The 18,189-nt window shown below is 37.1% G+C and overlaps 1 protein-coding gene across 1 annotated transcript in view; it reads left to right on the top strand.

The window, feature by feature from the left end:
* The window catches only part of METTL15 (methyltransferase like 15), a 93,637-nt gene that overhangs the window by 22,072 nt on the left and 53,376 nt on the right, over window positions 1-18,189 (top strand). The window contains exon 3 of the mRNA XM_032188772.1: window positions 17,854-17,990. Coding sequence (XP_032044663.1) covers window positions 17,854-17,990 — 137 coding nt within the window. The remainder of the gene's footprint in view (window positions 1-17,853; window positions 17,991-18,189) is intronic.

Genomic DNA, 18,189 nt, shown 5'->3' on the forward strand with positions numbered 1-18,189 from the left:
CATTAACAGTCTGGACAATGAAGTAGAGCGTACTCTCAGTAAATTTGCTAATGACATGAAACTGGGGTGGGGAGGTGACAGAGTCACCAGAGGGCTGGAGATGTGGGCTGAAAAACATCTCATGAAGTTCAACAAGAAGTGCAGAGTCTTACATGTGGGGTGGGACAGCACCAGGCACTAGTATATGCTGGCCAAAAAGTAGCTCTGCAGCAAAGGACCAAGGTGAACATGAGTCAGCACTGTGCTTTTGCTGCCAAGAGGCTAAAGGTATTCCTGGCTGCATGAGACAAGGCATCACCAGCACATCAAGGAAGATGTTTGTCCTCTACTCAGCATTGGTGAAGGTGTGCATGGAATACTGTGCCCAGTTCTGGCCCCCCCAGTACAAAAGAGACCTGGACATATGGCAGAGAGTCCGGCAGAGGGACTACAAAGATGATCAAGGGCCTGGAGCTCCTCTCCTATGACGTGCTGAGGGAGCTGGGACTGGTCAGCCTGAAGAAAAGGAGGCTCAAGGGGATCTCGTCACTATGTATACCTGAAGGGAGGATGCCAAGAAGACAGAGCCAGACTCCTTTCAGTGGTGCCCAGTGCCAAGGCAAGAGGGTCGGGCCAGATAGTCTCCAGAGGTCTGACCCTAACCAGTCTGTGATTCTGTCATTAAACCCATGAGTAGTCTTTTGGAGGTCAATGAACTAGAGATAAACATGTTTAATTGCTTTGCTCTGAGGGAGATGACTACTAATCTGTGTAATTACATGAAATCTGTATGGTCTTTGCTACTTTTTCCTGTCACGCTCATTTGTTTGATCTTGTCTTAACTTCATAATAAGATGTGATTTTTTTTTTTTTTTTTTTTTTTGGCAAAAAACTGTATGTGTGTAAAGTCTGTAAAACAAAGAAGTTTTGATAATGGTTATTCCTTTGGCCTCTAACACATGATCATGGCATGCAAGCATTGTTACAGCCAAATGGAGTAAAACAATTTGTTTGCAGGCAACCAGAGATAAGGGGGAGCAATAAAGTCTGCTGTATTTGCTGTATTTACACTCTGTTAGTGATGAAATTCATTTTATCTCCTGTGTGTATTTTAGGTCTTTCTTAAAAAATAGATAATAGCATGTGAAGTAGCACTACTTTTTTTTTTTTTTTTTATTGTGTTTTGAACTAATACTGCATTAGAACTAATTAAATTATACGGAGTCGCTATATGCATTATGATTCAGTCAAAAAGAACCAACAGAGGTGAGACAAATCAGCTCCTGCTCTTGTAACATTCTAGCACAGGTAGTACTTAGCTCATTCATTTCTGTCAGGATGTGAAGTCTGGTATGTTGCTTCTCTTCTTTCCAGCTTTTGGCAAGAACTTGTGATAGTATCTATACTGTCATGTTGAAAAGCAAGCAATTAGTTTAACAACTTTTAATGTAAAATACAGTTTATACTTAATGTTCTTGTTTATTCTTTTTGTAATTAACATCTGAAAGTCTATTCTAAAGAAAAAAAAAAATAGAAAAACTAAAACAAATTTGCCTAGCTTAGTTATGACATTTTATGCTGAGATTTCCAGCATTGTGTGTTATGTTAAAATAACTCAATAATACAATTGAGAGTGCTTTTTGCATTAAAAAAAGGAATTGATGGTTATTCAGAACACAAATTATGGATACATGTTCTTTTTCAGTGACTGATGTCAATGCTGCAAACACTCGAATCATGTTTTATTTCTGTAGTGACATGATGCTTATTAAGACTCTTACTAGTATTGAACCAGCTGCAGAGTTGCAACAAAATGTTGGAAGTTCCTGGTGTTCGATTATATGCTCTGAAGAGCAGAGTAGGTGCCTTCTGTAATCAATGGATTGTATGAATAGTCAATGGATTGTATGAAATTGGTATATTTATACAAGGTTTTTAAACTCATTATTTTTGCCAGTGGAGAATGACAGAAGTTTTCTCAGCATCTGTATTGTGTTTTGATTGCTGTATTAATGTAGTAAAGAGTATTAAAGTAAATGGTAAGTCATACTATTCTCACTAGGAATTTGAACTCATATTTGTGGTAGGAAATTAATCTGGTTTTAATTGCCCATGAGTTTGAAGTATGTTCCTTTTTGTAAAGCTGATATCACATAAATATAAATCAGTAACTGCCTGTTCTTTAATTATGTATTAGAGTATTGTACCTGCATACTAGATGAGAATGGGAGCATCTCAAGTTACATTGTATTGGAGGTCATTAAATCTTCTCTGCTCTATGAAGTTTAGTAGCACTGCATTTCTAATTACTTGAAAAATGTACTATGTTTGTGCTGCTTGTTGTAGCTGTGTTCAGCTACAGAAAGACAACTCTAGCTTTGTAAGCAACTCCATAGGGATTTTGAAAGTATGGAATGCAATTGCCATAAAATATACATAAAATTACAAGTGTTTTTAAGAGCCCATCATTGCAAAAAATTGAGATGTCTTAATACAAAATCAAACATTATAATAACTTAAGAATATTTTTGTAGTTCATAAATACACATCTGAGTTCTATTCTGGTTCCAAAAAAAATATTGTATTGCTATCATGAAAAGATCACTAATGCAACCAGCATTCAATCACAAATCAGCTGGCATTTTCTGTTCTTCCATTGTCACTTCCAACTTCCCTTTTCTCTCTTCAGGCAGATTATTTCTGCTAAAAGTGCTGTAAAATTTGTTGCAATTCTACAAGATGTTTTCAGAAAATATCCTTTACCGTGGTTAGGTTGCCAGCTGTAAGTCTTACACAAAAACTCACTGCTGTTTAGTGGTGACAGCTAAATGATGAACTTTATTAGCACTCTTGCTACCATGCTGCAAGTATGGCTGCGATATAAAGCAGTAATTTGAGGCACCACAGTTTCCTCTTTCTGAAAGCAGCGTAAGTAATGCTGATAGTTGAAGTGATGGAATATGACTTCTGATGATATTTTAATTCTCTACTCAGCTATCTATTTGTGGATACTGGTAGATCTTCAAATGACCAAAACATGGCGTGGTTGACCAACATGGCACAAAAATGATGTGCAAAAACAGTTTACCATAATGGCATAACAAAACTTCTACTAAGTCACAATATTAGCAGACATAATTAGCATAGTGCAAAGATGCAGAGCATCACCTACTGTCTGGAGTTACCAGCACTCCTGTGCCTCTTAGGGCATGCCAGTCTGCAACACCTTGTTATTGCTAGCGCCTATCCCTGGACAATGCAACCTCTGCAGTGGTATGTGCATCTTGGTAGAACATCTCTTGTCATACCATTTCGTCCACCTCCTTGCATGATCTCAAGTGGGCAGCATGAACTCATTTTTCAACAAGTCTGTAAGGGGAGCAAATGCTGCTTGCTCCCCTTATGCAAAACCTGCTGTAGGTTAACGTGAGCTGGCATGGTGAGGCTCAAACACTGCATCTAATGATCCCTTCAAATCATCAACACAGCTACAAGGAGAGAGGCATCTACCATTAGAGGCCACCTTGGGCACCTCTGTGTGCTGTATCCCAGTCTGGCGTAGTACAGAACAGTACGTATCCTGTGCAGGCAAGAAGTCTACAGGTGTGACCTTTTCAAGGAAATACTGATCCTAAAGCTGGAACCCATGCTCACTAACAACAAAAAGAAAGCTGGTAATGTGTCATGCTTTATTGCACGTGCCCCAAATCCACGGTTCTAGAGCACTGCTCTGCTAAAAATGAAGGACACAGGTGTTGTTGTTAAGGTGCCCGTGGAGTAAGAAGTATGATGAATAGTTTGAGTTTGCTGGGCAAACTGTGTAATTTTTTAACAAGAGAAGAAAAATAGCCACGGAGTATATAATGTTTCATTTGCAAGTCAGCTGAGCTTCACTATCCTGAGGACCAGAATTAATCGTGACTCATATTGATTTCCTTTTCCCCAATTCCATCATGTGTGTGCATTTTAAAAATTAAAAACACCCTAAGGAGTTTGAAGTTTACGCACATGAAATCATTGGAAATGGGAAAATGAAAGCATCAAGGTGGCAGGACAAACAATATAGTCTTTCCAGAATGCATACTCTGACTAAGACTCATGATAGGTTTGTTCAGAGTGTTTCAATGTGCTTTGCATGTTTGCAGTTTAGATGCTTTCCTAATACCACAGTACAGTGGATTTCTCTGGACTATGGGACACAGGTGTTTTGTTTTTAAGCTTTTCTTATCAAATGGACTTTTAGTGATATACTTTGTAGAAAACAGCGCTTCATGGAGTTGGGGGCTAACCATCCTTAGGAGATTGCAAATGCTATGTTACCTAGGGTTTCTGCTTATGTAACATAAAGCTTTTAGTACCGAGTTTCAGACACCTGATTTTAATATCGTCAGATAGAAGCTACAACAGATGAAATTAAGCAATAGTTCGTAGAGGGAGAGCAGAGAACTTTCTGAGTTAGTTATTGACAAAATAGTTAATGAGCTTATTGCATGAATAATGTTAAAAATGAATGGGAGATTATGCTCAGATCACTGCCTTTTGAATTCCTCTTACAGAAAATAATATGCATTTGAAATGGATTTGAAAAGGTATAATTTCTTTTGAAATACCCATTACTTAATCAGTAGGGAATAGTACATGAAATAATACTGAATGAAATGCTGTTGAAAATAAAAAACGCTTTCTTTGTTAGTGTAGTTGAATTGGTAGCTGTGTACAATTCATGATCTCATATTTACACTTCCGCCTAAGATGAGTGAATAAATACTTCATTTTTCAATATACTTTTTTTTTTTTTTTTTTTTTTTTTTCCTGAGAATAGCGTGGTGTGTTTTTTTTTGACATTTACCACTGTAGTACCATCAAGTTGAGTATGTGTTTACGTTAAGCTACTTTGATATAATGGTATAATTTAATAGACGGACTGTTACCAATGCTTATTATTTTTTAGTGTTACAAAGCTACATACCTATTATCTATTTATAGGAGATATCTGTGAGATTTCTACATGCTGCATGTTTTTAAGCATGTTACTCCAAACGGAGTTGTAAATTGAGTCCTGCCATGAACTTCAGTTGACAGGAAAGAGACCCCATCTGTCTTTCAGACGAAAAGTGATCCATCTTCCATTAGTCTCTTTTAAATAGATTGTTTGTTACCATAATAAGATGTTCCAAAGTCAACACCGACATTTCAGATTGTTTCGTGTAACTGAGCTGGTGTAAGTGACTTTACCTATGTGTGATGGGTAGATGTGCAAGAGCACTGCTATTGATAGTTCTTTTTTCCTGTTTGTACATGTCAATCTTAATAAGTTTTTAAAGAAACATGTTTTGTTTTAATTCATATTTTCATAGTGAATTAAGGGAAGTAGGTCAAAGTTCATTTGAGCAATATTTTCTTATTTCTTTCACGTGTTGATCTTCAGAACTTTTTCAGACATAATTGTAACAATAAATTAAAATGCCAAAAGCTACTTGCGATAATCTCTATATGAAGAGATTTGGAATTCCTTCTTCATTCTCAATTACAATCTTATACCTCAATAGTGCCTTTTAAATTATTCAAAATTAAAGTTTAGCTTCCTGGTGTTAATTACAATTTTTTAGACTGTTGTTCAGAATGTGTATTAGGAAAAGACAGTCCTAAATTTCATTTTGCTTTTCCATTATATTTGCTCGTAAACACAATCTATCAAAACTACTCAAACAGATGTTGACATCCAGCTTCAAACTTGATGAGTTGCAGAGCAAAGATTTTCTGCATATACCTCAAATAACATTTTTTAAGTTTCACGTTCAAAGTTTTGTTGTACTTCACAGAAAATAAGTTCTTTGAGAGATATCACAGCCCACATGGGAAAGAAGATGACATGATGATTGTCTGCTTTAGTATAAAAAAAAAACAACACAGATATTTAGTGGTTTAAAGGTAGGTGCTGTAAAAATGTTGAATACGTGATAAATGTTTAGGAGAGGTGTTTCCTTCTGTAATGTTAAAAAAAAAAAAAATCAATACAAAAGAGAATGTGAAAACATGGCTGGCTTGCCTTTTGAGTTACTGCAGTCAGCGTATCAAAACAAATTTTTAAACGTGGTTGTTTACTGACATAAGTTCATTCAATATTAATGGTTTGTGGAAATCTTTATGATAGACCTGTGTTGTATGTGTTTAGGTGGTGACATGGAGAAAGAGAGTAGGAGAATTGTACTGATTACGTTCTCCTGTTGATGAACAGTTTCAGCAGCCATTAAGATTCAGAACAGACACTGCTGTGAGAGAGAAAATAAAACTTTTTTATCCTTCTTCTAAAATGCCTTGCTGCATGGAACAGATTTTTTCCCCTTTCAATGGGTTTCTTACAAAAACATCTGAATTTGAGCATAATGTGTCAGAGTAATTATATTTTTTGTTGATTAAAAATCACATTCTGTAACAAATATGTGGTTCTGACAGTGTGGGAATACTTTGAATTGTGTTGGCCCCAGAAACAGCTCAACTATTACCTATGAAACTAACTCCTTGCCATGCTAAGGCACTCCATGATACTGCTTTGGCTGCATGAATTAATTCTCGCTATACAATGTAGAATATATATATGTACACAGTAAAGAGTGGGCATGTTCATGGGAGAAAACTGTTAACTTCAATTTTTGGAGATGATTGTAAATTAATTTGGATAGAATGGATTAATTGTTCTTTATTGACTGGGAGGGCTAGTTTTATCGCTACTGTGATAATTTTACATAAAATTATTTAACTCTATCTTTTCAGTAGTTCATTGCTGTATGTACATGTTTCTAGGAAATGGTGTTAGCTGGATGGGAAAGTCATAATATATTTCCGTTCCTGGAATTACCGTGCAGTATTTTTCTGCATGTTGTAACATGAGAGGTTGATTTCAGTTAGGATAGGTTTTATATATTTTCTGAATACATTTTTGTTTCTTGATCCAGTTGGACAGTTGCCTTGAAATTAAGGCACTTGAACATACCCATAAATTACTGGTTTTTGAAGGTGCATGGTAATTGCGTGTTGCATAGCAGAAATCATACAGAAATGAACTAGAATTAAACAAAAACCTCAACAATTTACAAGTGATGATTTTTTTTATTGTATCTCAAAGAATGTGTCAATAGCTTTCTAAAAAGGTCTGAGTGAAGTGTTTGCTCCTTAATTTCAGTAAGTACATGTATTACAGATTTGAAAGGAAGAGAGCCTTTTCTCCCATGTTCTGAAATACTGACCAGCTGCATTTTGCATTTGAAAATGTATGCCCATTCACTGAAGTTTTAATTGGTCTTTAATTAACAATCAGAAAATGATTTAGAATTGGATTAGCTGTATGTGTTTGTTCTCATCAGCTAATACTTGGAAGAAGGCTTGGAAGAAGGAAGCTACAAAGCAGAATAGTTTTAAGATGAATGTGTTTAAGTTGTTTCATTAAACAGTGTAATTTTTTAAATGGTACTTAATCCTGTTATTAGAGAGGTACATTTATGTGTGAGCTTGCTCCAGCTGCCCTGTTGCAATCAGGACAGATACTTTCACAGTCAGAGGTTCCCATTCATTCTCTGTGCCAGCCTTACGACTTCTTCTAATTCTGTGTAAGTAGAGACTGGATATAGAGTGAGCTGTCATTTTGGGAAAGCTGCTTTCTAAAAGCAACATTTGCCACAGGATCCTGGCAGAAGCCCACTGAGGATTTTGCATTCTCTCAGTCCAGCCTGCTGCAATAGAACTTGTATCTCTATGATGGGTCTCCATCCTTTTCCCCAGAATGATTAAGTTCTGCTGTAGTTTCACAGAATCCTTCCTTTTAGAGGCTTGGAAGGGAATACAGTAAAGTTTAGATATATATTTTTCTTCCTTTTAGCATAATTTTGTAGATTTGTATTTCTGAATCATTTTCTTTCTGTGTTTATTGCAACTGCAGGTTCAACAAGTTTGCTATTAACAAACATCAGAACTGAGAAACAATTCTCAATTTTGAGCTGGATTTGTTGAGGTGTATTTTGAACTTAGTGGAAGGGAAGGAAAAGCTTAAGGAACTGAGAAAAGCATCTTCCTTGTCCCACTGTGTTCTTTACAACTGGTGCCCAAACAGTTGTCTGTATGCTTTATATCAAGAAGCATTTACTCCCGAGATTACTTTTAATATATTAATCATATTTTCACAGTGATTAGTTTTAAAAAATGTAATGAAAGAATAAAATAGATCAGCTATTCCTTGAAAAAAACAAAAAACAAAAAACTGCTAAAACAAGACATACCTGTAGATTTCTTTCTCATTGCTCCTCACTTCTTTCTCCTTACATGTATATGAAATAGTTCTTGTATTCTGACAGTGTATTGAAATTGTAAGCTGTGGAAAACTCAAGATGTTTGAACAAGAGGTCAGATATATTTGTACTTTAATGTACTTAGGTTTGATATTTGAAAAATAAAGCAGAGTGGAAAACAAGTTGTGTTGTGGCAATGAACGATTTCTATTGTGAATAACAGGGAAATTCAGAAAACTACAGGTTTAGAGAACATGACTCATCATAGAAATACTGGGAGAATGAAGAGGCAAAAATGTCTTGCAATGTGGTGGTTATTTTGTTTATGATATTATTTTTCCTCACCCCCCCCCCCCCCCACCCCCCCTTCTTTTTTTCATAAAGTGATCGAGTAGATGCAAATAAAAGAAGAGCAGGTACTTACTTAGATACCTACTAACAGTGCCTGCCAATGCAATAATAAATTGAATATTTATTGTTAGGCATAACAAGCATCTCGGTTCAAAATACAGGCATACTAGGAGCTTGACCTTTTTTTCTTATTTAAAAGAAAACACTAGCATTCATTTCAAATATAGAAACTGTATTATTGTGACAAATGCTGGCTTGTCATCCCTCTGGGGAAGATGGGTGGAAGCCGAGAGAGGTGTTGTGACCCAGTCATGACTGGTTTGGAATATACTAGTGAACGGTGGCCTTCGTATCGGACAAATGTCACTGCTCGTCAGATAACCATTTGTTCTTGTGAACTTACTTTTGTTATAATAGCCAGTATAACAATATGTCAAGAAAAATTATTGAGATTTTGACATTTGATGTCTCAATTGCATGGAAGACTTCATTCATTTTATTTTTCTTCCTTCACCCTGTTGATACCAGGCATTTTCTTTTTGTCTGACAAGTCAGGTAGCATAGTTTGGATGCTAGAGAGTTATTCTTCTCTTTTTCTTTGCATAGTTTGTTTCAAATAAATCAGTACTCTGGTATTTTTTGTAGTATCTGTTTGTTTCAAGACTGTAAGAAGTGGAGAGAGCGTCCTTTACTTTCAGAACACACATGTTGTATAAGCATTAAAAAGATGCTCATTTGATAACTGTTATTCTTTCTTCTGGATGTAGAGTGAGGGACTGTTATGGCTAGGGGTATGGTCCCAGCTGTGGCAGTAGGAATTGTGGATCTATTTCGCTTCTGTACCTCACACAGGTTACTTCGGTGATTTTTGTTTATTATTTTTGAAGCTCGGTTGTGGGTGCTAAGTCCTACAGCAGACTTGTATCCTTGTTAAACTACTATATTCATATATAACATTGATACGAACCCGTAAAGTATGTATTGCTTCCAAGTTATTTCTTCTTCTGGTCATGTTATAAACTTCTGTTCATCTTGTTTGTTTTCTGTTCTGAAAACAAGTAGTCTTGGCTTACTTTTTTATATATCAGGAAGTATATTCTTCTGTTAGCTTAAAGAGTTGACTTACATGGGATTCTTTTGCCTTCTTTTGGATTACCAGTGAGTAGCATTCTGTGGTATGTGCAATGCAAGTGGCAAAGATGGCATATGGTTCTGTATAGCGATCACGCACAGTAATAACATGTAATAGCAGCATGCCTTCCCATGCATGGCCTACCGTTCTTATTGACATGATAGCTTTCTTCACTATCTTCCAAGTGATATGTTGAAGCTGTGTTTGAGTTTTAAGAGCATTTAATTTGTGAGGAGGGTACTACAACACGTGCTCTGAATTGTTCTAGGGAGACCTCATAGCAGCCTTCCGGTACCTCAGGGAGGCCTACAGGAAGCTGCGGAGGGACTCAGGGAGCGCAGCGACAGCACAAGGGGAATGGCTTTACGATAAGAAGGTAGGTTTAGTTGAGGTATAAGGAAGAAATTCTTTCCTGTGAGGGCGGTGAGGCTCTGGAACAGGTTGCCCAGAGAAGCTGTGGATGCCTGTAGTGGGTTTACGTGGCAAGGTTTTGGTAGCAGGGGGCCATAAGGGTGGTTTCTGTGAGAAAGATCTAGAAGCTGCCCCATGTTTGGGAAGGGCCCCATTGTTTTCCAGAGCCGAGCCAATAAGCGATGTTGTTTTGCGCCTCTGTGAGAGCATATTTAAGACAGGGAAAAAAACGCTGCGCCACACAGCAGCCGGGAGAGTCAAGGGAGTGAGAAACAGCCTTGCAGGTGCCAAGGTCAGTGCAGAAGGAGGGGGAGAGGTGCTCCAGGCGCCGGAGCAGAAGTCCCCTGCGGCCTGTGGTGAGGCCCATGGTGAAGCAGGATGTCCCCCTGCAGCCCATGGAGTACCACGGTGGAGCAGGGTTCCACGCTGCAGCCCGTGGAGAGGAGACCACACAGGAGCAGGTGACCGGCAGGAGCTGCTGCCTGTGGGGGAGCCAGGTTGGAGCAGTTTTCTCCTGAGGAATGGACCCCGTGGTACGGACCCATATCTGGAGCAGTTCTGGAAGAGCTGCTGCCTGTGGGAAGCCCACGCTGGATCAGTCCATCAAGGACTGCATCCCGTGGGTGGGACCCCACAGCACAGGGGACGAGAGTGACCAAGAAGGAGCGGCAGAGAAGAAGCGCTGTAGACTGACCCTAACCCCCATTCCCCCATTCCCCTGCGCCGCTCCGGGGGAGGAGGTGGAAGAGGGTGGATGGGGGGGGAAGGTGCTTCTATCTTCTTATGCTGAGTCTGTTTTACCCGTTACAATAATTATTGCGTGATTTTTTCGTCCTTATCTCAACCCTTGAGCCCTTTTCACATATTTTCTCCCCATTCCTCTTTGAGGACGGGGAGTGAGAGAGCGGCTGTGGTGGAGCTCGGCTGCCCACTCGAGCGGAACCACGACAATGCCCCATCCCTGGAAGTGTTCAAGGCCAGGTTGGATGGGGCTTTGAGCAACCTGGTCTGATGAGAGGTGTCCCTGCCCATGGAGGTTGGAACCAAGTGGTCTTTAAGGTCCCTCCCAACCCAAAGCGTTCTAAGTTTGAAATGTTCTGCTAAGTACCTTATCCAGCTCTATCTGAATGGCTGCCACTTAAGGAAAAATTACTTCAGATAACAGTGAAAAGTGCCAACAATATGATATAAGAATACCAGAGAGAAGTAAATGTACAATTGTCCCTTCTGTGAGTATGTTGGTCTTCAGAGAAAGTGCAGAACAGCGCTGGAGGAAAAAACCTGCATTTTCCCAGGAAGGTGGATTTGAGATTGGAATTTTATTATCGGTGATCTTGGCGTTAAGATGTTCAAGTAATAACACTTGCTGATGGCAGAGAGGACGGTCCTTGTCATTAGGTGGCAGAGATGTTTTTTAGATTAAAATAAGTGGATAAACAGGGCTGGAGGGTTAAAGAAAAAATTATGCAGTGCAAGATCATTCTTTTGGGAATAACGGGCTTTCAGTTTTTAGAAGAAACTCATCTGTTGGAAACAGTAATGGAGAAGGCCCTATGTGTACCAGTTAATTGTAGCTTTTTCCTGTGGTATCTACACGTCAAGTGACAAGGTGAGAGTTTGGCCTGAAAGGCAAATGACTGGTGTGCCATGTCGGTGAAAAAGAGAGATTAACAATGAAGAGCTCATACCTGGGATAGAAGACTTATTGACATAGTACTTCCTGTACGATATTTCAACTCATCTTGGATATTTTGTACCATTTGTCCAAATCCCTTTGAGATCATTTCAGTGTTGGAAGAAAAAGAAAAACAAAACAAAACATTTTTTGAAAGATCAGCATCAACATGAACTGCCTGAAAGAATTAAAGTTAGTAGCAGTAAATACAAATTATACATCTAAAGGAGCAGATGACTTTTAGAACATTACAAAGCTCTTTCCCTTAAAAAAAAACATAAAACAGACTAAAAGTTACAAGCTTTCTCACTAGTTCCAGTATTTTACATATTCTTAAGGGAACTCTCATGTAGTTTCAATTTATGAATGTCATGTTTGAGTTTAGATTTCCTAATATTTTTCCAGTCTCATTTTGTTGCACAGTAAAAGAAAAGTAGTTGGAAAGGCTATCAGATGTAATGGAGTACATTTTATTAGAATCGGCACATAATCAGAAGCACAATTGCAGATTACATCAGTCATAGGAAAATGAAGTGCTTAAAAGATATTTATTAGGAGATAGCTTGTCAGTGAAAAGTTTTTGTATGGAGAATAAGGAAGATGAACTTCTTGTATTTATGTAGCTATCCAAGAGCGAGCTAGCTAGTTGTAAAATGAGGGCTATAAAGTTTTTGTTTGTTGTTATGTGTGTGTCATGAAGGAGCCGAATGGTTTCTAAAATGTACAGTCACAAACTGATTATAAAATTCCCAAGGGGAACTCTGATGGGGCTATCATAACTTAACAATGGAATGGTGAGTCACTGCTGGAGGAATTCATGTAATAATCTTTTCTGGTATTTATAGGACCATGAGGATAAAATGTCATTTAATTTTATTTGATTAAAAACTACTAGGTGAGAAAGGAGAAGAAAAAAATGAAGCATTTTTCTTCTGTCTCAGGCATGAAAGATGACTGGAATATATTTAAAAAAATAATTATCAAGCAATATACTATAGTGATTAAAATCTGATCAATGCTTCAAAATATTTGTGTTACTAGTAAAATTAATTTATTTGATTATTTAATGTGATTTATTTGTAGTTTTAGTTTCTAGATGCAAAATGTTGCTTTTGAGTGGAACAACTAGACTGAGGCATCTTCGTGAATTCTAGCTTGCCAGTGTAGACATATATATGTCACCGTTCAAAGATTATCCATAGAAGGTTTTTATTTACCTTGAAAAGTTATGCCAAGCTGTACTTAATTTAGCCTTACCTAGGTTTGCTGGGATGCCAAAAATTCTTGAGCCTATTCTATTAATGCTGGTGATGCAGAGTTTTATCTAACATTGTGTATTCAGTCCTGCACTCACTTCACTTGATTCAGAGCTGTTTCCTTTTTTATGTCCTGATCTCAGTTTAAAGATTGTTACTGTTTTCAGCTGTTGCCTCTAAAAGGTTTGTGTTTTGTCTCCCTTTGCTTCCCCCGTCTCTTTTTTTCTTCCTTTTTCTTTGGTTTTGGTTTTGTTTCCATTATTTATTTATTTATTTATTTATTTTCAAGAAAGGGCAGTATAATTTGAGCATGTGTTCATTCGCAGTGAATGCTTGCACGAATTCTTAACTAAAGCTTTCAGATGCTGTCACAATATTGAGAGCTTGTCACTGTGTCATTGTACAACAGTCCATATCCTCTCTTTTCTTCTCCTTTGCACTGCCAATATTCATTTTCTGTTTCTGTATAAGACCTTCTGTATGGTTCATTAATATTCAGCATGTGTAAGGGGTTTACTGAGCTTAAAGTTAATCAAATTAAAATTAGGGAAAGCAGAGGCAGATATTGCTGAGGAAAGGTGAGATTGTTAAGCAAAATAATAAAGATAAGTATTCTTAATTGACACAAGATCCACACAATCTTCAAAAATTCCTTTGGGAGAATAATTAAGTTATCTCAATATATAGTTGCCAAAAAAGTCCCTAACTCCAACTTGTCATGCTTTCTGCTATTCAGACTTGATAAAATAATGGACCTTGACACATTCCAGTGAAAGAAAAGACACAAAGGATCAAACTGATATAATACTTTCTAGGGTTCACCTAAGAACAGTTTGATATTTGGAAAAAGAACAGATGTGCAAACAACAAGCAAACTGGTAAGCCCATCAGTGAAAAGACTATGAAAGAGTATGTTTTCAAACTTCACCTTACTTGTGACTTTGAGTGGAATAAAATTGTTGTTTCAATTTTTTTATTTTTATTTTATTTTTTTTAAAGAAGACATAAACATCTACTTGCTTTTATCACTTCCTATGCCTTCCTTGACAGCACTATAATTCCCTTTTAGGAAGGCAATGCTGAGGTTTTCACAGACTCGTGTGGTGAACTTCTAGCTTATGATTTCAAATAAGAGTATTTCTTTTTCTTCTTCTTCTTTTTCTTCTTTTCTTCTTTTTTTTTTCTTAACAAAAAGCAAACAAGAAACAACAATAACAACAACAACAACAAAAAAACACACTCAATTGAGATGATGTTATTCATGTTGTTTAAACTTATATTTTCCAAGAGGAATTATGATGCAAATTAGGTTGTTTTTGAGTTTTCACCTTGCAGGATTTTCTTTGATATTTCTTTGAATTCATGTTATTTGTTTGCAATTCCCTAAGCTAAATGCAGAGTTAACAACGATACTTCTATATTAATAATTTCCATTTAAAAGGGGTAATAATATTTTGTTAATTAGCTCAATATCCTACTCAATATCCAGTACTGGACTTTACCAAGATCTTACAAGTAACAGTACAGTGCAAAAAACAAAACAAAACAAACAAAAAAAAAACATTTCTCTTCCCCTGTAAGAGAAAGAAGAGTTCCCTGAAGCTGATCAATAATGATAAATGATGTTTTTGATAGCTTGGAGTTAATGTATGCAAATATTTTCAAAATCTAGCTGAACTCTTGTATGTAGTTATGTATTTAAAAAACAAACAAACAAACAACAAAAAAAAAAAACTGCATTTTTCTGTCTGTTTCAGTTTTGTGAATGCTTAAATATATTGTGGAGACAGTAGGGGCATTACGTTGTTGGCACTGGGTGTTTTGCTCAAAAGGCATGCTACTCTTGCTCTTGCTTCACCGCTTGGTGATAGAATGGCTCGGGTTGGAAGGGACCCTAAACATCATCCAGTCCCACTCCCCCATAGGCAGGGACGCCACCCACTGGATCAGGTTGGTCAGGGCCTCATCTAATCTGGTCTTGAACACCAGGGACAGGGCATCCACAACCTCTCCGGGCAGCCAGATGTAGTCATAGCACATATTTGCACAAGAAAAATTTGTCACATACCACTGGGATTTTTTTTTTTTTGCATGCAAAGACTTTGTAAACTGTGCAAAGGCAGCAGTAATCCTTAGTCACAGCTGATCAGAGAGAGAATTGGGGTCAGACTATTCCTGCACTGGGTGCCAGAGTAACAACTTCAAGAAGTTGTTTTTGACAACTTCTTTGATTGCCTCTGGAAAGGAGTGGACTTTGTTAACATTTCTGCATACCATGGTGCTTGCCTTTGGAAGAATAGTTTCGGTGTAATGCAAAGTCAGTGTTGATTTCCACAGCCTGCACCTGAAATTACTGGGGGTTGCATGTACATATTATGTTGAAGGGTTTTTTGACTTTTTGTCTGTGTGTTTTTAGTGCTTTAATAGATATATTTTTTAACCTGTTACTCTTATTTCTAATGGAGCAACATTTAAAGACAGATATTGAAATTCTTATGGCAATAAATTTAGGGATTAAATGATGTGTTTGAGTAACAGAACTGTCTTATACATACTGCTCACAGAAAAAAAAAAATTATATTCTGTGTCAATTCTTTGGTTTTTCGTATGAATGATGCAATTTAATATTGGTCATTAGTTTCACACACACACACAAATATATATGTATAGATATATATATATATACAATTTCATGAATAGTCAATTTTATTGTTATGGGATTTCCATAAAAAGATCAAGGGATTTCCTTAAACGAAGCTTTTCTGTATGTTTTCTAAAAACTGTTTCTGGAAAAGCGTTTGTGCTTTTCCTCATTCTGGTCTTCATTGCCTTTGAATTTCCCTTTGTATCCAAAGGGACTTTGTGGTTGAATCTTGTTATGAAAGGATGCAAAATTTCCCTTAAAGGCTTTGGAGTGTGTAATTTTTGTAAATAAGTTTAGTTAACATGAATTCTATGTAATTTAATATGATTTTGTTTGACAAGTAGTTTTAAAAACTGTTTCATATTCAAAAATAATTTGAGGTGAAAAAAATCCATAATTCATATTGGAGGATATGGAGAATCTATTCTAGTTTAGTTTAGTTCCATGGAGTCGGATTTCTGCCCCTTTCAGCAGAGGTCAGTTAAATCAACTGAGAGGAGACAGTTATGGGAATTCAGAGATGGAAAAGCCAGGGAAGATGTTTTTATTCTCATTTTTACTTGGGTTAAAATACACTGTTACAAAACGATAAAAATCTTTTTCTTTTCTGAACTCCAGTATGTTTTCCCTAGACTATAGAATTATAGATACTTTCCTAGTAATTTAGAAAGGAAATAAATACATCTGAAGTGGAAGTGCAGTCATACAACCTCTGAATTGCTAAGTGAAGAGCCAGCAATTTCTGTCAACAAAATCGTTCTTGACTTCTAAGTAGTTAAGTAGCAGTGTTGTCAGCCTAAAGGAGTAAAGCATATGGGGCAGCTGCTAAAAAGAGTACTGCTGTTTTACAGATCAAAAAAACTTAAAACACCATTGAATTCTAGTTTGCTTTCTTGTATTTCTCACTTCAGCAGGGTCCGATAGCCCAGCCCACCTTGCTACAGGATGGCTGCAAAAGCGTCCTGGTCAGCCTAGTGGTCAAATGTACTCTGACTTCAGGAACCTCTCTGGAGTGAGTCTACTGAAACTGTAGGGCAGTCTCCCTTCCTTGCAAATGATTTTGTCCAGATGTCCTCTTCCGTGAGTGTGGCTGAGAGTCAGCCAGTTCTTTGAAGTCATCTTATCTCTGTGTGAGATTTGATGACAGCATCATCCTTCTCAAATATGAGACCAAGTCTCTTGTTGCTGGTTTTCATCAAATTTTGATGGTGGGAATACGAAATTTGTATTTCTCTCTGGGAACTTGGGGCTCTGTGTACCTGTGCATCATTTTGTTTGAGCGCAGTCAAAGTTAAAAAAAAAAAAAAAAAAAAAAAAAAAGACTGTGGTATATGATAGCTATTCCTCAGAAGCACAGTAATGGACATTGTTTATCAAAAGGTGTAACTTAAGCCCTCAGAGTATTTCACATCTGACAACTGAAATGTGGTAAGCATTCCTGTCCTACTCTGTGTTTAGTTAACGCATGTCATGATGGTAGTCAAGTTAAAGCAGGTTGGGGCTTCAGTGTATTTTGGTAACCTAAATACATAGCCCTGTCGTTGCACAGTGAACCTGAAATCAGTGATACTGCCTTCAAAACTTACATTTTCTGCACTGGTCAGGTCAGTCCCAGTCAGTATATATGTGTGCCTGTGCTGCCATCACACTTTAATCTGTGGTATAAAACTATGGCAGTGTAATTTTTTTTATCGATACACAAATCTGTAAGTCCTCTTTTCAGATAGACTTACAAAGCAGATGGTGCTGATTGCTTCCTATAGCCCCATGTCTTACCTAGCTTTATATGCTTCAGTACAAGCAAGTTCAATGAAGCATTGAAATAAATAGCTGGACAGAAGGACTGGAAATAAGTGCAAAGAATATGAAGTTGTAGTTGGTTGTACCAAATTATTGTTCTTCTGTTATAGTTGGAGAGGGGGGTCCCAACCAACCAGAAAGGTTATTTTGAAATGATTTCATATTTTGAGCAGAATTGCAGGTATTTCCAAAAAGACATTTTGGGACTATTGAAAGGTATATTTTCCTCGAGCATATGAGAAAGATGAACAAAAGAAGCTTTAAATCATCAGTTTATTATGGTTCTATTCTAAGGTAATGGTGTTGTCTTTTGTGTTCCACAGTGTTTCCTTGATATGACATTTGGAGCCGGAGGTCATACAACAGCTCTTCTTGAGAAAGCCAGCGACATTACCGTGTATGCACTAGACAGGGACCCCACAGCTTATAAAATAGCTCAGCAGCTTTCAGAATCTTACCCGTAAGTTGTCTTTCCTGCCTTAAATATGGTTGAGATAACCTTGACACTTACCGTGTTGTCATATTATGTATACAATATAATATTCTTACAGTTTTAATAGGTAGTTTGTAACCCCTTATTGTAGCATAACATTATGTCTGTGTGGTCCAGTTGGATTTATTTATAATGTTTATATACAAGTCTTTGTGAGTTTTTTGGA

This window comes from Aythya fuligula, chromosome 5, assembly GCF_009819795.1.
Source record: "Aythya fuligula isolate bAytFul2 chromosome 5, bAytFul2.pri, whole genome shotgun sequence".
NCBI classification, from domain to species: Eukaryota; Metazoa; Chordata; class Aves; order Anseriformes; family Anatidae; genus Aythya; species Aythya fuligula.